The following is a 23,331-nucleotide window of genomic DNA, read 5'->3' on the forward strand; positions in this document are numbered from 1 at the left end:
CATGTTGTAACATGTATCTGTGTACTTAATTCCTTTTTTAGTTGAATAATATCCTAATGTATGGATATGCCACTTTGGTTTATGCATTCTCTGTTAGTGGATATTTGTATTATTTCCATCTTTTGGCTATTACAAATACTTTTATAAACATTCTTATACAAGTTTCTTTGTGGACATGTGTTTTCATTTCTCTCTAGGATTGAAATTGATAGGTCATATAACTCTACGTTAATCATTTGAGGAACTGCTAGACTGATTTCTAAAGTGGCTGCACCATTTTACATTCCCACCAATGGTGTGTCAGGGATCTGATTTCTCTATATTATCACCAATACTTGTTGTTATCTGATTTTTTTATTCTAGCCATCCTAGTGGATATGAAGTGGTATCTCATTGTGTACAGCAGGCTTTCTTGATATATGCAGAGAACTTGCTTCTAGAACAAGAAGGCTTCTTTTTGGCTCTTTGGATATGTTGTGCTTAGATACTTCATCTTCTCCTCCCCTTCCTTCTCCTGCTTTTTCATGATGTGCAGTCACCAACCCCTGGCCCCTCCTTATGTGTCAGGTTCGAGAGATGCTGCGGATGAGAGATTCCAATGGAGCCAGGATGCTGACGCTGATAACTGAGCAGTTTATGGCTGACCCACGACTCACACTCTGGAGGCAGCAAGGAACAAGCATGACAGATAAGTGCAGGCAGCTCTGGGATGAGCTAGGTAAGTTCCCCTATCTCAGAGAAGTACTATGTCTGTCCTACCAGTTTTCCCCCTGGCAACAGTGTTAGTGAACACTTGCCATCAGTCATTACATAGGTCTTGCTAAATGAACTTTAGCCTAGCTGTGGAAGTTACAGGCTTTACACAGGCTATCCAGAGTATTCTGAACTCACTTGTGTTGCTTCCACAGCATTGTGCTTTGCTATTGACATCTGTTCCAGATGTTACCACATAGAAGTCTTTGCTGAGGGAAAACCTCTTCCCTTGGCTTCTACTGCATGGCACTAGCCTGGCTCTCCAAATACTTATCAACCTCACTTTTCTTGCTTTTCCTGAGTTTTCTCTTCTTTATCACTACTAGATGGACCTCTAGACATAGGGCAGTTTCTAAGACTTGGGCCTTGGACTTCTATTCTTCTTCCACTATACTCCCTTGAGAACTTTTTTTTTTTAATGTCATATCTTCAGAGCTTACCTCTATGTTGATCTCAGCCTTATCTTCTTTCCACTTATCTGAGTTCCAGTCCCATATTAGCACTGCTTGTGACCATTTCCACTGAAAAATCCCCTGATTACCTCAAGCTTGAGAAATCCAAAGATGAACTCAGGCCTTCTACCAAAAAAGGGTGCCCTGACTCTGGCATTGGCACCACCATTCCTCACTCTACCAAACTTAATGTCAAGCACTCATTCTTCTTTCATTCCCAACATTCAGTCACCACTTCATTTGATGCCTTGACCTTCAAACTGCAATTCAGTGTCCATTCACACCTTTTATTTCCCATCACCACTGGTCTGGTTGAGGGCCTTGGAAATGTTTAGATTAAATTAGACCTGTGGCCTCCTGAATGACCTCTCTGTTCTAGATTTTTCTATTCAAGGCCATCTTCTTTGGTCATCATTTCTCTGTATGAGTCCGCTGCTCCAAGGCCAGTTTTGCAGTGCTAATACTCACAACTCTCCCTATTTTCAGAATCTTCCATACCCTGAATCCAAGCATGGCCCCCCTTTTTAGTTATACTGGAAAAGCTCTCTGTGTAGCATACTCTGCAAGTTCTGATACAACTCCTCCATACTTCCTCCATGCCAGAAAGCAACAACAAACTTGGGCACTCATACAAAATAATACAAGAGAAAACTGCAGGTTAGGAGTTTAGTGTGCTCTTCTGGGCTGAAGCCCCTAAAACATACATTTCATATCCTCAGGGCTAAAAGCCTCAGAGTATGAGGCTTAATGACTCTGTAACTATACTTGGTTACTTTGGGGCTGGTAAGTATGAGTTTTTGGTTTTGGGTACTGAGGCTTTTTTATCTGTGGCATTAACGGCTGTGGCATTAACGGCTTTGAAGCACTCATTACCAATGAATAGCTACATTATTGAGTGTTATATGCCATTATCTGTTGAAGATTATACTCACATTTTTTTCATGTAATTCTCATAACAACCCTATAAGGTAATCGTGTGTTTATTGCAAAGAAAGAGACCATTCTGGTTACTTCTCCATACAGAATAAAATTATAGGAGACTGTCTCTGCCAGGACATAGTTACACTTTCTGAGGTGTAGAAATATTGCATTATTATTCCAAAGCTACTGGTCCAACCTGTTGTGACCAAGGTCACGTGATACAATGCATGGCAACTTGGGACTACTTCTAGACTCTTTACTCAGAAAGGATTGCAGTCATGGACTCCCTTCCAAGGTAAGATTTTGGCATCTTCATGTTTTTAGATGGGAAAACTGAACTCAGAAAAGTTAAGTATTTTATTCAAGGTCACATACCAGTAAGTGATAGTTCTACCTATGGAACCGCAATCTGTGTGATTCCAAATCAAACATCCTTCTGCAACATCTCCCTCAATTCTATCTTGTTATTTACTTTTTTCTCCAAAGTGCATGTTTTTTTAATTTAAACTCAGCCTTCTTCAGTGAGTTGGTTTTATCTGAGGCCTGAATCTCATAGATTAATTTCTGGCATACTCATGGGATTGTGTTGTGGACTTGGGCTTTGCCTTTGAGACAAAGGTAGGTGAGAAGAAGTAAACACAGCTGGTCTCCAGTGTTTTTAAAGCACTTGTCATATACTTAGGTTCATTATGAAAAGCTCTTGCTTCTGACAGCTTTATACCTAAGAAATTGCTATAACAATCTTCCAAGAAACTCTCAGCATCCTGCAAAGACAGTGATTCTCAAACTTCTCAAAATCACCAAGAGTACTTATTTAAAAAGGTTTCTGGGCCCTGTCCTCAGTTTTTGATTCCGTAGTTTGGAATAGGGCCTGATAATTTGAATTTCTAACAAATTTTTTTTAAAGAATGCTGTTGCTACAGCTGAGGGTTGCTGGTAGGGTGTTGGGTGGAAGGATGGGCTAAATGGGCAAGGGGCATTAAGGAGGATACTTGTTGGGATGAGCACTGGGTGTTATATGTAAGTGATGAGTCAATAAATTACATTCCTGAAATCATTATTACACTATATGTTAAATAACTTGGATTTAAATTTTAAAAAATAAAGAGGGAGGGAGGCAAACCAGGAGAGACTCTTAAATACAGAGAACAAACTAAGGGTTGATGGGGTGTTGGGGAGAGGGGAAAGTGGGTGATGGGAATTGAGGAGAGCACTTGTTGGGGTGAGCACTGGGTGTTGTATGTAAGCCAATTTGACAATAAGTTATATTAAAAAAAATTTTTTTAATAAAAAGAAAAAAGAATGCTGTTGCTGCTGTTCCAGAGATCACAATTTGAGAACCACTGCACTAAGGAAAACCTTATCAGGTCAGACACCAGAGTGTGGTGCATTCATGCCTCCCCTAACTACTCTGAGGGTTCCTTAGTGTTCACACAGCCTGCTCACCTGGGAAGACCTAAGTAGGGTTTGTAGGAATTTAAAGGAATGGACTCACTACTTTCAGTCCCTGAACCAGAGAAAATAGAAACAGTCAGACATGAAGTTTTCTCATCTCCCCATATCTGTACATATATACTTTACTTTATATTCTGTTAAAATCTATGAAATATCTTGGGGCTCCTGGATGTCTCAGTTGGTTAAGCGTCTGACTTCGGCTCAGGTCATGATCTTGAGTTTGAGGTTCATGAGTTCGAACCGCAAGATTAAAAAGTTTTTTTAAAAATCTATGAAATATCTTTGCTCCCATAAAAGGGCAAGTCTTACATATTTGTTCTGGGTCCTATGCCATCTCCTTTTCTCAAGAATTCTGCTCCTGCAATTATCTCCTCCCTGTGGCATTATTTGTTTTTTATTTTTTTTAATGTTTATTTATTTTTGAGAAAGAAAGACAGAGTCTGAGTGGGGGAAGGGCAGAGAGAGACGGAGACACAGAATCTGAAGCAGGCTCCAGGCTCTGAGCTGTCAGCACAGAGTCCGACACGAGTCTTGAACTCACAAGCCATGAGATCATGACCTGAGCTGAAGTTGGACACTTAACCAACTGAGTTACCCAGGCGCCCCTCTCTGGAATTTTTTTAAAGGTTTCTTTTAATTAACTTATTTTGAGAGTAAGAGAGAGAACATGCATGCAAGTAGGGGAGGAGTAGAGAAAGAGGGAGAGAGAGAAAATCTCAAACAGGCTCCACACTGTCAGTGCAAAGCCTGACTTGGGGCTCAAATCCACAAACCGTATCATGACCTGAGCTGAAATCAAGAGTCAGACACCTAACCACCTGAGCCACTCAGGCACCCCTCTGTCATTATTAATTTCTCCCTCTCTACTAGACCCATCCCATCAGCATACAAAAATGCTCTAATATCTTCAGTCTCAAAAAAAGTGCCTTTGATGTTTTCATCCCCTTCCAATTATTACCCCATTTCTCTTCTTCCCTTCAAAGCAGTATTTCTTATTTTTAAGTTTTTATTTGAATTCTAGTTAGTTAACATACAGTGTATTAGTTTCAGGTGTACAGTGTAATGATTCAGCACTTCCATACAGCACCCAGTGCTCATCACAATATATTCCTTAATCCCCATTACCTATGTAACTCATCCCCCCAACCAACGATTCTGGTAACCAACATTTTGTTCTCTATAGCTAAGAGTCTGTTTCTTGGGGGGCACCTGGGTGGCTCAGTCATTTGGGCTTCTGACTTCTGCTCAGGTCATGGTCTCCCAGCTTGTGGGTTCAAGCCCCATGTCAGGCTCTGTGCTGACAGCTCAGAGCCTGGAGCCTGCTTCAGATTCTGTGTCTCCCTCTTTCTCTCTTCCTCTCCCCCACTCACTCTCTGTTTCTCTCTCAAAAAAATAAATAAATAAACGTTAAAAAAAAAAAAGAGTCTGTTTCTTGGGAGCACCTGGGTGGCTCTGTTGGTTACGCATCCAACTCTTGGTTTCGGCTCAGGTCATGATCTCCTGGTTTGTGGGTTTGAACCCCACATCGGACTCCGTGTTAACAGTGCAGAGCCTGGTTGAGATTCTCTCTGCCCCTCCTGTGTGCACACTCTCTCTCTCTCTCAAAATAAATAAATAAACTTTAAAAAAGAAGAGTCTGTTTCTTGGTTTGCCTCTCTCTTTTTTCCCTTTTGTTTGTTTGTTCTGTTACTAAATTCTGCATCTGAGTGAAATCATATGGTATTTGTCTTTCTCTGACTTATTTCACTAAGGATTATACTCTCTAGCTTTATCCATGTCATTGAAAATGACAAGATTTCATTCTTTTTTGTGCTAAGTAATATTCCATGTGTATATATTACCACATCTTTGACACTTAGGCTGTTTCCATAATTTGACTATTGTTGATGCTGTAAACATTGGAGTGCATGTATGCTTTTGAATTAGTATTCTTGTATTCTTTGGGTACATATCTAATAGTGCGATTGCTGGATCATAGAGTAGTTCTATTTGTAACTTTCTGAGGAACGTCCATACTGTTTTCCACAGTGGCTGCACCAGTTTGCATTCCCACCAACAGTGCAAGAGGGTTCCCCTTTCTCTGCATGCTCGCCAACATCTGTTGTTTCTTGTTTTTAATTTTAGCCATCCTAACAGGTGTGAGGTGATATCTCCTCATAGTTGTTTGTTTTTTTAATTCACATTAGTTAACATAGAGTGTAGTATTGGTTTCAAGAGTAGAACCCAGTGGTTCATCACTTTCATATAATACCCAGTGCTCAGGGTGCCTGGTTGGCTCAGTCAATTAAACATCCGACTTCAGCTCAGGTCATGATCTCACAGTACGTGGGTTCAAGCTCCACACTGGGCTCTGTGCTGACTGCTCAGAGCCTAGAGCCTGCTTTGGATTCTGTGTCTCCCTCTCTGTCTGCCCCTTCTCCCACTCGTGCTCCCTCTCTTTCAAAAATAAATAAACATTTTTAAAATTTTTAATAAATAAAAAAATAATAACACCCAGTGCTTATCCCAGCAAGTGCCATCCTTAATACCCACCACCCCCCACCTCCCCTCACCCCATGTAGCCCATCCCCCCACCCACCTCCCCTCCAGCAATCTTCAGTTTGTTTTCTGTGTTTAAGAGTTGCTTATGGTTTCCTCTCTCTCTGTTTTTATCTTATTTTTCCTTCCCTTCCCCTGTGTTCATCTGTTATGTATCTTAAATTCCATATATGAGTGAAATCATATGATATTTGTCTTCCTCTGACTTATTTTGCTTAGCATAATACACTGTAGTTCCATCCACATTGTTGCAAATCGCAAGATTTCATTCTTTTTGATTTCCGAGTAATATTCCAGTGTGTGTGTGTGTGTGTGTGTGTGTGTGTGTGTGTACACACATACATACATATATGCACACTACATCTTTATCCATTCATTAGTCAATGGATGGACATTTGGGCTGTTACCATAAGAGGGAGTGAGAGAATCCCAAGCAGAGCTCAATCTCAAGAACTATGAGATCATGACCTGAGCCGACATCAAGAATTGAATGCTTACCCTGAGCCACCCAGGCACCCCTCTTACTCTTTTCAATATGGACAGGCTGACAGTGTTGCAAATCTTTAAGTTCTGCTTCTTTTTTGATTAACAATCCCATCCTTAAATCGTATCTTTCTTCTCACATTTTACTGTAAGCAGTCAAGAGGAACCAGGCTACTCTTTCAGTACTTCACTTAGGTAGTTCCTCAGCTAATTTCATCACTCACAAGTTCTACATTCCACAAAACACTAGGGCATGAACACAATTTAGCCAAGTTCTTTGCCACTGTATGACAAGGATTGCCTTTCCTCCAATTTCCACTGACGTGTTCCTCATTTCCATCTGAGATCTCATCAGAATGGCCTTAACCCTCCATTTTTCTACCAACACTCTCTTCAGGACTATTAAGGAGGTTCAGACTTTCTCTACAGGTCTCCTCTTTTCTTTCTGGGACCTCACCAGAATCATCTTTAAAGGTCTGTTCACAGCAGCATAGGCTTTTTCTAGCATGCAACTCAATTCTTTCAGCCTCTACCCTTTACCCAGTTCCAAAATTGCTTTCACACTTTTAGGTATTTGTTATGGTGGGACCCCACTTCTTGGTACCAATTTATGCCTTAGTCTGTTTAGGGTGCCACAACAGAATACCAAAGACTAAGTGACTTACAAACAACAGAAATTTATTTCTTATAGTTCTAGAGGCTAGGAAGTCCAAGATCAAATGACTGGTAGATTTGGTGTCAAGTGAGGGCCTACTTCCAGGCTTATAGGTAGTCATCTTTTCACTGTGTTCTCCCATGGCAGAAGGAACAGGGGTTTTCATGAGAGATCTCATTCTCAATGACTCTATAGCCCCCAATATATACATACCTATGCACATGCCAGATATGCACATGGAGATAGGTCTTCAAAATTCTAAGGGAAGAAAATAAGATTTCCAACCTAGAATTACACACCCAATCAAAGTATCAATCAAAAGTGAGGGTAAAATCCAGACATTCAGCAATGCAAAATATATCAACTATGGAAAATTCATCTCCCACCCTATCTGAGGAAGCTACTGGAAAATGTACTCTACCAAAACAAGAAAGTAAATCCATAGAGAGGAAGGTGTTGGATCCAGAAAACAGGGGGTTCAACACAGGAGAAAGGAAAAGGAAAGTCCTAGAATGAGAGCAAAATAGTGACATTATAATTTGAGGTTAGATCAACACTAAATGTGTGCATTATTATGACTAAATACATATCTGTAGCACAGTCATGTAGTATACTAATACTACATTACTTTTTTTTTTTAACGTTATTTTTATTTTTGAGACAGAGAGAGACAGAGCATGAACAGGGGAGGCGCAGAGAGAGAGGGAGACACAGAATCTGAAACAGGCTCCAGGCTCTGAGCTGTCAGCACAGAGCCCGACGCGGGGCTCGAACTCACAGACCGTGAGATCATGACCTGAGCCGAAGTCGGACGCTTAACCGACCAAGCCACCCAGGCGCCCCACTACATTTACTTTCTTAAACAACTTTTTTTTCTCCTTCAGGAATTAAAAATTATTTTTGTTTGTTTGTTGTTTGACTATTAGGTTGCAGATTTTTCTGTTGTTATCATTAATTTACCCCCCAATTATTTACCAGTAATTTAAAATCTTCATACAGTATATTTGGTCACATCAAATAATCTATCAATGTTATTATCTTGTTAGAGACATTTCTTCTGGAACCATTTATTTTCCTATTCCTGGTTTAGATTGTGTGCTCTCCAAACCTGCTGCAGGATAATCGTGTAGATACTGCTCTTTACTATCATTCTAGGACTTCCCTTTTCCTTTCCCCTATGTTGAACCCCCTGTTTTCTGGATCCAACACCTTCTTCTCTATGGATTTACTTTCTTGTTTTGGTAGAGTACATTTTCCAGTAGCTTCCTCAGATAGGGTGGGAGATGAATTTTTCATAGTTGATAAATTTTGTATTGCTGAGTATCTGGATTTTACCCTCACTTTTGATTGATACTTTGATTGGGTGCATAATTCTAGGTTGGAAATCTTATCTTTTTCCCTTAGAATTTTGAAGACCTATCTCCATTGTCCTCTAGCTTCCACTTGCTGTTGTGAAGTACCAGGCCATTCTCGTTCAGGAAAGTTTTGTTTTTTCTGTTGGTCTTCTTCTAAATTTTTTTTTTTAATTTGAAAGAAAGAGAGAGACAGAGGGAGAGAGAGAGAATTCCAAGCAGGCTCCATACTCAGCACGGAGCCCGATGCAGGGCTCCATCTCACGACCATGAGATCATGACCTGAGCTAGAATCAAGAATCAGATACCCAAATGACTGAGCCACCCAGGCGCCCCCTAAATTTTTAAAAAATCTGATCTCCTTGGGTGCCTGGCTGGCTCAGTCAGTAGAGCATGCGACTCTTAGTCTCAGTGTTGTGTGTTTGAGCCTCACGTTGGGTGTAGAGATTACTAAAAATATAAATAAATAAACTTAAAAAAAATCTAATCTGGGGACACCTGGGGGCCTCAGTCGGTTAAGCTCCCAACTCTTGATCTCAGCTCAGGTCTTGACCTCAGGGTCGTGAGTTCAAACCCTATGTTGCGCTCTGCGCTGGGCATGAAGCCTACTTAAAAATAAATAAAATTTAAAAAATAAAAAATCTAATCTGCTTAATCCTCACTAAACCTTCTCAACTGGGAAACTTGCATCTTTTAGTTTAAGATGTTTTCTTGAAAAAAAATTTTTTTTCATTTCCTCACCCTTTTTTTTCTCTTTTTGTCTGGAACTACTTCTGTTATTTGGATATTAGCTTCTAGGTTACTATGCAACAGGCTTAGAAGATAAACAGTCTAGATTAGGGATAAGAAAATAGAGAGTTCCAGAAGGGATGTCTCAAAAAATAGTAAAATTGCTAGATTATTTCTTATGACTAAATATACTAAATGGAGATTGATTCTCTAGTTTTATTTTTTTCTCTCATTGTTTTGGTGTGTTTTTGTTTTTGTTTTTGTCTTTTATCTTTCAGGTGGTTTCCTCCGTTTTATCTTTCAAACATCTTACTAATTTTTAATGTATTTTTTGTCACCATAGGTTTAATTTCCAAGAGCCCATTTTTGTTGTTGCATCCTGCACTTTTTTCATAGATGCAGTATCTTCTCATTTTGCTGATAACAATTGCAGGTTTTTTTTATTTAAGTTTTCTTTCTTCTCTGCCTTTTTTGTATTTCCTCCCAAGTTTTTCTTCTTTCTGTTTACTTTTGTTCTCTGTCCTTTATGTCAGATGCTTTCCTCATATACCTAACATTTCTTAGCTGTCCATTTCTATTTAAGAGTAACAGTTAAAAACTAAAAGGAAGTTCTTTGCATGTGTGTGCACGCACGTATGTGTGTGCATGTATGTATGTGTGTGTGTGGCCTTGTTAGTCAGTTTAACTGAGGATGATCTGGCTGGGTTTTTTCAGTTATCTGCTATGTTTTCTGTCCTTGGGCTAATTTGAATCCTCCAGTCTCTTGTTTCTGGGTTATAAGCCTGTCATAGTCTTCTTAGAACCAGGGGGGGAAAGAGGGTTAGGGTTGAGGGTTAGGGTTGGGTTGGAGGGTATCCATTTGTTCAACATGTATTGATTTCATCCCTCAGTTTTTAGTATGGAAACCCCATCCTTGGCTGTGAGTAATATTTCCAATCCAGAACCTCTCTGAATCAACCTTCCCAGTGAGTAAAGTTCTGGTCTTCTTCCAGGAGAGGGGAGGAGCAGGCACTCAGTTGCCTTGAATAGAGTAGGAACTTTGGGATCCTGAGACCTTTGACAAACTTCTAACCAATTTTACTAGTTTCAGCCCCACTTTCAGCAGGGTTCTGAAGCGTGAATCAGTCTGCTTCTGGGCTTTCTAACCACTGATGGAGGTTTCCACTTTGCTGTTCTGCTAGGTCAGCTATCACTCATCCACAAGCTTTCCACATTGCAAAATTTTGTGGCTATTCTCTTTTATCTCTCCCATTCTCTGTGTCTGTATGTGTTTACACCTGTTTTTATCCTTTTACTTTCATTTTAGTGAGGTTTCAAAAGGAAACAGTGGTTAGCTATCTTTAACGGGAATTAATTCATGTTTATTCTTCGAACTGAAATGCCATTTCCTTTCTATAACTTCTGACCCCACATGCAGAATTCATTGTTCCATCATGTATATTCTCATAGGATTTTGTGTATGTCTATGATAGCATTTGCCATACTTTATTATTATAATTATTTGAGTGAATCCTAACTATGATTCCCTTCAGAGCATCATAATATAATACTATTATATTACACAGTGTAGTTTTTATTTCATGGTAGATTTTAAAAACTGAGCCAGTAGAAATGAATTTTCACTATCTTCAGGTAGTATCTGAAATTAGGGCTAAAATGGCCTTTAAACCATTCCTATTTGAGTTTGAAGGACCTTGAAATAGTGTTTCAAAGTACCTCCGTCCACAGATGTAGCTTCATCCCAAAAGATGTTTAACTTAAGATACTTTGCAGCCAGGCTTACTGCTGGTCTGAGATTGAGAATATATCTAGTTCAGTTATAGCCAACCTTGAAAAGAAGCAGGTTTGCTTGAAAAGAAGGGTAATATGGTTGGAGAGACAGTACTCATATATTGTATAGAATATGTGATACTCTGCTACAGTGACAGAGAAGATCCAAGAATGTGATAGTTTTAAGACATCCTAATAGATCAACTGTATCAAAATCCAAACTGAAATAAACCATTTTTCTTGGAAAAAGGAAATACTAAAATTCTGCTATGTGCCAAGTAATATGCTAGGCCTTTTACAAATGTTATTTCATTTAATTCTCACAACATCCCTACAAAGTAGTTGTTTGGGGGACATCTGGGTGACTCAGCTGGTTGAGCATCTGATTTTGGCTCAGGTCATAATCTCACAGTTCATGGGTTCAAACCCCAAGTCGGGCTCTCTGCTGTCAGCACAGAACCTGCTTAGGATCCTCTATCTCCCTCTGTCTCTGCCCCTTCCCTGTATGATCCTGTTTGCTCTTTCTCTCTCTGCCCTTCCCCCACCTATGCTCTCTTTCTCTCTCTCTCTCAAAAATAAATAAGCATCAAAAACAAAGTAGTTATTTATGTGCTCTCAGTTTTACAGTTGAGGAATATGAATTTCAGAAAGCCTAAAGTCTACTAACCAAAAATTGAAACCTTTTCTGAGCACCTCCCTTCTGACCCCTGCCCTTATGCTAAGTGCCCTTCCTCTATCTTGCTGTTGTCCCCATATCTTTACCTTAACACTCATCATATTCAAGTAACATTATATGTATCTATCTATGTCCCCCATTAGTCAGCTCCTCAAGGGTTGGAACAATGTCTTATTCTCCAGTAGGAGAATAGGCCTTGAACATAGAAAGTTCTCAATAAGTACATGTTGGACTACAAATCTGAGCTCAGAATTCAAGCCCAAATCGGTCTTGTTCATCATTACAGGCACATATCCAGATATCCAGGAAGGATATTTAAGGAAGCTCTGAGAAGGAAAAATAAGCCATTTCTGAAAACTTTAGCAGATTTTATTTCTTTCTTTATTTTTTGAGAGAGAGAGAGTGTGTGTGTGTGAGAGAGCTGGGGAGCAGCAGAGGGAGTGGGAGAGAGATCTCACGACTATGAGATCACAACCGGTGCCGAAATCAAGAGTCAGACACTCCTACCAGCATGGAGCCTGCTTGGGATTCTCTCTCTCTCCCCCCATCCCCCACTTGTGCTGTCTCTGTCTCTCACAAAAGAAGTAAATAAACTTTAAGAAAAATATAAGTAAGAAAGGTTAGATGTTCAACCAACTGAACCACCCAGGCGCCCCAACAGATTTGATTTTTTTATATTGAGAAAAGCTGATGTTTTGGAAACTTTTCCTACCACTAAAAATAGAAGAGAAGAAAAGACTGAAAAATTAAAGCTTAACATACATCAGAGGAGAGATATCAAGAATGTTGGTTGCTTTATTTTCCAGGGGCCTTATGGGTATGCATCATTTTAAATCCACATTGCAAACTGGAAGAAAAATCCTGTTGGCTGCAGCAACTGCAGAGGTGGAGTGACCTGGATGTCTGTCCCCTGGAGGATGGGAACTATGGGCATGAGCTACCCAACATCACCAATGCACTTCCCCAGAATGCCAGTCACAGCCCAGGTGAGCCATAAATCCTTCTAATGTCTTTGTGCCTGGAACTCCAAAGGTGGGAGGGTAAAGTGGTAAAACAAAGGTGGCTGGACAGTTGGCTGTCAGTATTGTCACCCTCAGTAAGAAAAGCCTGTCCTTTGTTTGTCTTGAAATACCAAGCCTTAAGTAAGGGTAAGCTTTTATCTTTGACATTATGGATGCTGTCTTTTTCTGTATCTAGAGTGTCCTTACAGTGCCCAGCATAAATTCCTAGGGTCCTCTGCATGAATCCTCTTTACCTTTCCAGTTCATCATGACTAATGGATCTTGGCCTTGGTTGGGGTTGGTTTTAGCTCAGAAGACTTACCTGAAGAGAAGAATGGAAGGCCTGCAAAACACAGCTTTTAAAATGGCTCGACAATTGCTTTTCTTACTTTCCTGTTTTCCTCAAATGTTTTTATATAGCAGATAGCTAGGATGGATTATCTTCCCAAATTACTGCTAGGACTCTTGCCCCATTTTAAGATAAATCCAACAATACTGTACTCTCTGCCTTTTGAGCCCAGTGACCTACGAATATCACTGAGCATCAGCATTCACATCAGTTTTTAGTTCATCTAACTCAGGCTATTTGCTGTTGGCAACTGATTGCTCTTTAGCCCATTGGAAACCTTTATTGGTAGGGGATTTTTTTCACACATTGATTTTACATGTCAGTCCCTTCTATTTTAAGTGATAAATCTGATGTTTTTAATCCCAAGGAGAAAATAATTTAAATTGTTTTTGCCAGGTTTTCATCTAGTGTCTCATAATTGATTGTCAGTATATTCAAGGCAACTAAGGTAACAAGAAGTGAAAAGACTATAGTTTTGCCATTTCTTTAAGCTACCCTTTACTCACACTCATCTAACCTCCACAACACACCATCCCTTTAGTATTGGCTTTAGATTGGCATAGAGAATCAAATGCATGTAAAGACATGCTTCTATTTTGGCAGTTTCTTCCTTATCAAATTGGTTATTTGTTGTTACTGATTCTCATTTGAGAATATTGCTTCTTCTGCAGTCTTCTCAAGTTGTGGCTGATTTAGCTCTTAATGTCTCTTTACCTAATGGGGCAATAGGCATCCCACTTACTCTTCATTGCCATTTCTGTATCATTGTCTTTTCCTCCTTCCCAAAATACCCCGCAGCTTTAAAGTTAATGCCATCAAAATATACTATCTGCTACCCTTCTGATTTGGGTCATTTTAGACCTCTGGGTCAATCCCCACACCCGCCCCCGCCCTCTCCCCATCCCTTGAAGATTTTTGTTCTCTGCTATCACTACTTATATTGGAATTCTTGATTTCAGTAGCCACACAGATGATCCTTCCAATATTCTAGTCTCTTAATTCTTTGACCTCCTATCTTTTAGTAGTCTTGTCTACCACCATAATTGAGCCATGCAATCCCAAGATCATACTCTAAGCCTTGTCATTACCACTAGCAATACCTTCTTCATAATCTAAATTTCAGGCAGCTCTAATAACCATCATCAGTCTTGCTAGTTTATTTTCTCTAGTATGCCAATTCCAATAATTCTTTAACCCACTAGGAATTTTGATCCTGCCACATTTTCATTTTCCTGGTAGCCTCATTTTCCTCCTTATCCAGGTTAGATTCCTTGGTGCATCATTATAATTACTCTCAACACCTACATACTCAACCTCCTTTTTCCCTTTATTTCACTCATAGAGCAACTTTAACACTAACTTTAGTAGCTAAGTCCAACTCTAATTTCTTAGTGCTCACACCCACAGAGCTGAACATGATGAAGAGAAACATAAGTGTAAGTAACTGGTCTTACTTTAAGTTTATGACTACTGATTTTGAATGGGACCATAGTACTGTCCAGACATCCACATTTCCCTAATCTATGCCTTCTTTCACTCTTCTGAATTACTATTTCATACCACCTTCGCCTGAAAACTTTATTCCCCTTCCCTCTGCTTCCTCACTTTCAGCTGATAGCCTTGCTTCCTGTTCACTGAGAGTATAGGAGCAATCACAAGAGAATTTCCAAGAGTCTCTCATCTGCTTCTGTCTGTGCCCATCTTCTTCCTCTTCCCTGTTTTTATTCGTGCTTGTAAGTCTAAGCCCTCTACTTATTCTCAAAATCCTATTCCTTCTTTTTTATCCAGGACATCACTCCAGGAATTATCTCCTCTCTCACCTGCTTCACAAATTTTTGTGGATTATTCCTATGAGAGTATACAAATACATTGCTTTCTCTCTCATCACAAAACAAAACAGAACAAGACAAAACAAAACACAATACACACTCATGGTGTTCCCACATGCTTCTCTAACTACCATCCTGTTTCTCTGAGGTAGTAGAAATAAGTGGTAGAACTAAGAAAAATAATTTAAAAGAATAGTATATATTTATTATCTCTCCTGCTCATATTCTCCCTTGAACTCACTCTAGTCAGCTTTCATCCCTCCATTACTGAAACTGCTCTTGTATGGGTCACTGTTGCTAAATATGGCCAAATCTAGTGGTTGATTCTTGGTCATAATCTTACTTGACCTGACAGTAGTATTTGTTACAATTGTTTACTTTCTCCTTCAAACACGTTTTTCATCTTATTTCTAAGACACTACTCTCTTAGTTCTGCTCTTACTTCATTGGTTCCTCCTTCTCAGTCTCCTTTACTGTCTCCTCCCTGCTTCCTAACCTAAAATGTTAGAGTGCCTAGGGTTCAGTCATCAAACCACTGCTCTCTATAGACATACTCCCTTGGTGATTGCATTGTTTTAATAATCATCTGTATACCAACAACTCCAAGATTTATATCTCCTTGACCAGAATTTTCCTCTCAACAACTTCAGACTTGTATGTTCAGCTGCCTTTTCAATATCTCCACTTTGATATTAATAGGCATCTCAGTAGGATTTCTTACCTATTAAACCCCACCCAAACCTGCTCTCCTATAGTCTTCCCTATCTCCACATATGGCAAATCTGTCTTAAAAACCATGGAGCCATTCTTGATTCTTTTTCTCTCTTACTCCAGATCTATTCCATGAGCAAATATTATTGCCTTTACCTTCAGAATATATCCAGAATCTGTATGTTCTTATCTCTACTGCTTATTACTCTGGCCAAGTTGCCATCATCCTTCTCAAATTATTGCATTGACTTCCTAACTGCTCCTCCTGCTTCTCCCCTTCCATCTTATGGTGTGTTCTCAATACTGTTGCCAGTTATCCTTTTAAAAAGTGGATCACACCATATACCTTCAGCAGCTCAAAGCCCTCTAGTGACTTCTCATCTTTCACTCATGGCCTGTAAGGCCCTTGGAGCAAGCCTCCAGGGATTGCTAGTATCTCTCTTATCTCATCTCCTATGATTTTCCTGCTTGCTCATTCCATCCTAAGTACACTGGCCTCCTCACTGCTCTCAAACACTCCAAATATGCTCCCACCTCAGGATTTAGCATTTGCTATTACTTTTGCCTGAAATACTCTTCCCTTAGTTATGCTTAAGGCTTGCTCTTCAGTTCCTTGAGCTTTCTGTTCAAATGTTACCTTATTAGAGACCATTCTATATAAAACAATAGGGGTGCCCGGGTGGCTCAGTTGGTTAGGCGTATGACTTTGACTCAGGTCATGATCTCACAGTTTGTGGGTTTGAGCCCCACATCGGGCTCTGTGCTGACAGCTCAGAGCCTGGAGCCTGCTTCAGATTCTCCCTCTCTCTGCCTCTCCCTCGCTTGCACTATGTCTCTCTCTTTCTCTCTTTCTCTCAAAAATAAACATTAAATTTTTTTTTTCAATTTAAAACAACCCCCACCCAATACCAGCTTGCCTTTCTCCTTAATCCTGCTTTAGTCTTTTCCATAGTATTCATAACCATCTGATATATCTGATATACTATATATTTATTCAACTATCTCTGCCCATTTAACTGTAAAGGCTCACAGTTCCCAGGTGGCTCAGTCAGTTAAGCATCTGACTCTTGATTTTGGTGCAGGTTATGATCTCACGGTTCTTGGGATCAAGCCCTGCATCAGGTTCTACACTGACAATGCAGAACCTACTTGGGATTCACTCTCTCCCTCTCTCTCTGCCCTTCCCTTGTTCATGCTCTCTCTCTCTCTCTCAAAATAAATAAATAAACTTAAAAAAATCAAGTCCCATAAAGGCAGGGACTTTATATATCCTCAGCACCTGGAACAAGTACCTGCTATGTAGTAGGCACTATTTGCAGACTTAATGAATATTGGGAGCCTAATCCCCACTGTGGGCTGAGCAGACCCAAGGTAGAGTCTCAGTTCAGGAAGAGAGGTGCTTAGACTGTAGCCAGCAGAAGGTACATTGTGCTTCTACTGAGGGACAATATGAAGGAGAAGACATTTCAGTAGATATGGTCGGTGCTTTTCTAACTTAATCATCCAAGCCCATACACTATGGGATATATCAAATTCTGAAGAGATGACTGTATTCTAAGGACTTTTGCTTAATGAATAAATATGTTCATTTCTTTCATGTTCATTCTGAATCCTCTGGCTTTCCCTCCCATTTTTTTTGCATAGGCTCAGTGGATACACCCCCTCATTTGGGCATCTCTGGAAACATCTGCATAGTACTTTAGCCCTTGATCCTAAAATAGTTACAGCTGCCCTTAATCTGGCAGAGAGTCAATTAAATAATCCTTTATGGTTTTTTAATTTCCTTAAATGTAATTTCTATGAGTCCTTTTATATATACAGTTTGTGACAATGTATCTTTCACGTGGCCTTCCTATATACCACCCTAAGCTGTTTTGGTTTCCTTGCAGCCTTTTTCCTGAAGAGATATGGCATGGTAAGACTCCGTGTTAATTAGTCTTGTCAGCATCAGTTTTTCACATTAGAGAACAAGCCTGTAAGCCTATAGGTATCAGTATGATAAAGGGACCAGAATACATAGGGCTTCAGCTCTTTTTCAACTTTTAATATCAATTATATTGAAGTCCTTAGTCTGATAAGGGTCATGCTGTAAATGAGACAGGTTATAAATAGGCCAGGGAAATTACCTAACTGCTTCTCTCTTATTCTGACTTCTATAGAAGCAATTTGTATCCTCATAATTGAGCAGCTGGGCACCACAGTCCCTCTTCTCTTTCATGTGGCTCTTGGTCCTAGGAGAAATTGGTCTTCTGTAGAAGTAAAAAGGCAGCCATAGATCTCTGGAGAAAGGTTGTTCCCATACAGGGCACAGATACATTAAGGGCTATCCAATAAAGAGACAGCACCTAGACAGATGGTAGAATGGCTGCTCTCACTAACCACAAACTATTCTTCTTCTCTTCCTCCTACTCTGAAGAAGACATATAAGAGTTAGAACTTCAGATTACCTGTCATTGAACTGCTGCATTTCTTTCTTTCCCCAGACTCCTTATCCAGACCAAGACGAACAGTGTTCACTAGAGCCATTGAGGGCCGTGAATTACATTGGCAGGACAGCCATTTACAGCGAATAATAAGCAGCGATATATATACAGCTCCTGCCTGCCAGCAGGAAAGCGAGAGACTACTGTTTAATTCCCAAGGCCAGCCACTGTGGCTTGGTAAGTGTACCTCTCCTCTACTCTAAGAATTTCAAAGCCCAGTCTTAACTTGTGCCAGGCCAGATCTGCATAGGTGCTGGCAACACAACTACAATTTGGACAGATCTTTTGGGGCCTTAACTAGTGACTCAGGGTATTTATGTGAAGCCTCAGCCATTTGCATGTGTACTTAGCTGAGGTACAATGACCTCAAACATTGGAATTTGTGTTCTGTTTCCTGAGTTTTAGGAAAGGAAAGGAGTCAGTAAATCTCAAAGAGTACTAATAAAACCATTAAACATCAGTTCATAAGCTCTTAGTCAACATTTGCTGAGCAACAGTATAATCTACTCTGAAATTAATATGTTTTGCTAAAAATGCACTAACTTTGAAACTTCAGTTACACTGTGCTAGTAACTAGGGCATTATCTGCATTTGTCACCAAGCTGTCTTCCTTTCCTCCTTTCCACCTTTCCTAACCCACTTCATCATAAAGGAACAGAGCTGTTCTACTGTGGGTTTAAACCTTCCTCTGGCTGACTGTCAGTCTCTTCTTGACTTTATCACAGGATGCCCGTTCCAAAACAGACAGTATTTTTTTAAAAAATACTCATTTTCTGAGTCTTACAACAATGACATATATTTTTATATCTTCTCCCAATTCCCTAGTTCTATCCTTCACCTCTTATCCTTGTCTTTCTCAAGATCTTTCTGAATATGCATGTATGTCCCTATCTCTCTTTTGAAAGCCTTGGCCAGACTCACTGTGGGCCAGTACCTGAAGTCTCCTTTGGTCATCTTTCCTCTTTGATCCAATACTTCTAAAACATGAATCTAATAAGAATGTGAAAATGTATACATCTCATCAGTAAACAAAGATGAAAATCAAAACAAAACTGAATTACCATTTTTTGATTGTCAAATTGTCAGAGAGTTTTTTTTAAGTTTATTTATTTATTTATTTTGAGAGAGACAGAGAGGGCAAGCAGGGGAAGGGCAGAGAGAGAATCCCAAGCATGCTCCGCAGTCAGTGCAGAGCCCAATGTGGGGCTCAAACTCACAAACTGTGAGATCATGACCTAAGCTGAAACCAACTGTCTGATGCTTAACTGACTGAGCCACCCAGGTGCCCCAGAGATTTTTAAAATAAAGATAATTAGTTTATGGTGTGGGAAAGGTTGCGTGGAGATAGTTACTCTCATTTACTACTGGTAGGAATGTAAATGCTTGCAACCTGTCTTGCACATTTTTACTTCCTTTTGCTGGCAAATGAGTTGACATATAATAGGTTCTCAGGAAATGTAGGATTAATGAATGAATGAGGCCTTTCCCTTTAGGCAGTTAGTTGCTACTTCCATTGGGTTCCCATAGTACAAGTTCACAAAGAGGTGCTTACATTTTATTATCCTAGCTGTGTATTCCTTTCTATGCCATACTGAGGCTGCATGGTAGCTCTTTGAAGGTAGTGCCTGTGACTTAGTTATATTCTTAAAAAATAAAACGTTGGTCTTGGTACAGAGTAGATAGCAGTTGAATTTTAGGAACTGAGCAAAACACAAACTCCCTTTGTCAAATATGAATTTTCCTGATTGGAAAATCTAACCCAACCAAAATATTTTCTTCATCTGGTAGAGCATGTGCCTACAGCCTGTGCTCGGGTTGATGCCCTGCGTTCCCATGGTTATCCAAAAGAGGCCCTCAGACTCACGGTGGCCATTATCAATACTCTGAGGCTGCAGCAGCAACGGCAGCTGGAAATCTACAAGCATCAGAAGAAAGGTATAGTGAAAAGGAGCCATCTTAACTCCTTAGGCTGGGGCTGATGAGGATCCTTAGGGGCTACAAGGCCTACTATTTTATTTTCATAAAATTTCATGGAGTGGCAGGAGCTAGAGAATTTCAGGTTTTTCTTTTCTTTTTTTTTTTTTAATATTTATTCATATTTTGAGAGACAGAGTTGGGGGAGGGGGGAGGGGCAGAGAGAGAGGGAGACACAGAATCTGAAGAAGGCTCTAGGCTCTGAACTGACAGCACATAGCCCTATGAAGGGCTCGAACTCACAGACCATAAGATCATGACCTGAGCTGAAGTCGGACGCTTAACCCACTGACCCATCCAGGCACCCCGAGAATTTCAGGTTTTTCTACTTGCTGTGTGGAATGCCTGACTTTATCTCTATGAATCTCAGGGTTTTTTATCTGCAAAATGGGAATAATAATGCTGGTCTGCCTCCCTCACAGGGTAGTTGGAAGGCCCACTAGATCTAGTATAAGGTGACCTTTTTGAAACTGTAAAATTATATTTACATATTTGTGCTGCCAGTGAGAAGCCTCAATGCAGACCTCAAGACCTTACATCTGACTGATAAACTTGTGACCAGTCCTATGAATCCAAGGCAAGACAAAGAGGGAAGATTTTCTTTAAGTCTTGAGGCTAGTGCCCGAAAGAGACTAATGAGGAGATCCAGGCAGGGACAGAGAGCAGTGTGTCTCCATCACTTTCTAAAATTTGGGTCTGCTTATTTCCAGAACTGTTACAGAGAGGAACCACAACCATCACAAACCTGGAAGGTTGGGTGGGCCACCCACTGGATCCCATTGGCTGCCTGTTTCTCACTTTGACTGAGGCCTGCCGTTTGAACGATGATGGCTATCTGGAAGTGTCAGGTACAGGGGTCAGCCTGAGGAGAGCTGGAACTGCCCTTGGTAGCCCTCTCCTCCCTGCCAGCTCTATTCTACATTTCATGCAGCCTTTTTTCTCTTATCCAAATTGGACCTGCCCTGACTGGCTGCCTTGGCCTTCCTTTCTTTGCCATCTTCCTTTCCCACTCTGTAGACTAGCCCTGTCCTATTCTCCCATTTTACCTTGCCAGCCTCCCTTTGTTCCCCTCACTTCTATACTATAAATGCCTAAAGAGTGTGATCCAAAGGGAATAAGAAGAGTGAGAGGGATTTCAGGAGGCCGAGGCTGAGGCCAAGCCTCAGAGCAGTCTTGAAGTGGAAAAGAACTTCCAACAAGAAGAGTGTGTGTAACCCTTGCGATTTCAATAGTACTCATATTTCCTTTTAACTTTTTCCCTCATGATGGTTATATACCAACTTTACCAATGAGAACTAGAAGGAAAGGAACTTAGCAGTCTCAAAGTAGCAAGGACCAGAGACAGAATTGGTTCTTCTTTCCTTTATGCCATCACTATATTATATACATACGTCTGTTATAGTATTTAGCTCACTGCATTACAGTTTGTTTACAGGTGATTATCATACTAGACTTTAGCTTCTTGAAAGCAGAACTTATGACTTACTTATCTTTGTGATCCCAGCACTTAGTGCAATACGTCTCATTTAATAGTTTTCCATAAATACTTACCAGATGAGTGGAGGGATAAAGAAAAGGAACCAAGACTCTAAACCTGTGTAAGACTTTAAACCTGTGCTCTTTCTCTGAAACTTTGAACCTAGAAGTAGAACATATGAAGTAATAATAACATAGAAGTTGTCAATGTTACAAAAGTAATAGTTTAACTGGATGGATTTGGATTTCTCTGGGTAAAGATACAAGGGGTGGCCCAAGCTAGAGCTGCCCTTATCTTCCCTCTAATTCCATGAAAGGAAATCATAATCTTTGGTCTGTTTCATCTACATAATGACATTTACATCTTGAAAACCTGAGATTGTACTTGGGATTTATTCACCACTGATATACACTTAGCTCCTTCCATATGCTATACCCTGGAGATGCATAGGGCAATGAGTTAAAGTCTCTTCTCTTTAAGATGCTTGCACTGTCCTGAAAGAGACAGATACAAAATCAGATAATCATGGTATTACATAATGTGTTAGCAATTAATATAAGATCTTCTTCTTCCCTAACTGGTCTAGCCACTTCACATACTGGGAAGGAGTTGGGAATCTTTGTGGCTCTGTATAAGCTTTTTTTCAGTATATTTTCCTTACTGCTCTGGGGTTCTGATTCAGCTTCCCAGTGCTATCTGATGACTTAACTGTCACTATTCCAGAGTGGGAGGGAGAGAGGAGCAGAAAAATCCACAGAGCTGACCTAAAGAATCTGGTCCCCTGTTGCCCTCAGATATGAATGAAAGCAGACCCCCTGTGTACCAGCATGTACCTATGGCTACAGGCTGCCCAAACAGCCATGAGTCCTACCTGTCATTGGCCCTGGAAGTTGCTCTGATGGGGATGGGTCAACAGAGGGTGATGCCTGAAGGCCTCTACGCACAGGACAAGGTGTGCCGTAATGAGGAGCAGCTCCTAAGTCGACTTCAGGAGCTACAGCTGGACGATGAGCTAGTGCAAACACTGCAGAAACAATGTATCTTACTACTGGAAGGTAAGTAGAGAGGAGTTTTGTCACAGTGTCTTAGGCCCATGATTCTGGGTTCCCCTCCAACAGAGCACTGTACAGAAATATTTTTTTACATGAAAGTGTAGTGAAAGTTCCCATGGCCAGCAAACATGTGCAAGACCCTAGTCCAGGTGGGCAAATTAGAAGCATACAGATAAATAACTGGCTATCTTATCTTCTTCCTGCAGGGGGCCCCTTCAGTGGTTTAGGAGAAGTCATTCACCGAGAGAGTGTTCCCATGCATACCTTTGCCAAGTATTTGTTCTCAGCTCTACTGCCTCATGATCCAGACCTGTCCTATAAATTAGCCTTACGTGCCATGAGGTAGGTAGCCCTTTCCCAGCCCAGTTGCCTCCATCAAAGCAGAAGTCTCTATTGCGTTTTGTGTATCTCACTTTCTTCTCTCACCCTCTGTCTATTCTGTTGGACCTAACAATATTGGACCAAGCCTACCCCAAAATGGCTCAAGGATTTTCATATGATGTAGGGTTCCTATTTGGAATGCCTTGCTGGTGACCCATTTGGCTACCTGTACTCTTGGTGGGTTGTCCGAGGAAGCCCCTGAGTTTTTAATAGATAGGGAGCACCCAAGACCTGAGTATCTTTGTTCTGATTCTGAGGCCCATTAGGCAGACTGAGAAGAAGTTGAAGCC

The 23,331-nt window shown here is 40.4% G+C and overlaps 1 protein-coding gene across 1 annotated transcript in view; it reads left to right on the forward strand.

Annotated features, from left to right (window-relative positions):
• ZSWIM5 (zinc finger SWIM-type containing 5) overlaps nt 1–23,331 on the forward strand; it is a 66,424-nt gene that overhangs the window by 19,371 nt on the left and 23,722 nt on the right. The window contains exons 3-9 of the mRNA XM_049618874.1: nt 568–718; nt 12,591–12,770; nt 18,158–18,334; nt 19,946–20,092; nt 20,842–20,979; nt 22,403–22,663; nt 22,867–23,002. Coding sequence (XP_049474831.1) covers nt 568–718; nt 12,591–12,770; nt 18,158–18,334; nt 19,946–20,092; nt 20,842–20,979; nt 22,403–22,663; nt 22,867–23,002 — 1,190 coding nt within the window. The remainder of the gene's footprint in view (nt 1–567; nt 719–12,590; nt 12,771–18,157; nt 18,335–19,945; nt 20,093–20,841; nt 20,980–22,402; nt 22,664–22,866; nt 23,003–23,331) is intronic.

This window comes from Panthera uncia (genome assembly GCF_023721935.1).
Source record: "Panthera uncia isolate 11264 chromosome C1 unlocalized genomic scaffold, Puncia_PCG_1.0 HiC_scaffold_4, whole genome shotgun sequence".
Taxonomy (NCBI): Eukaryota; Metazoa; Chordata; class Mammalia; order Carnivora; family Felidae; genus Panthera; species Panthera uncia.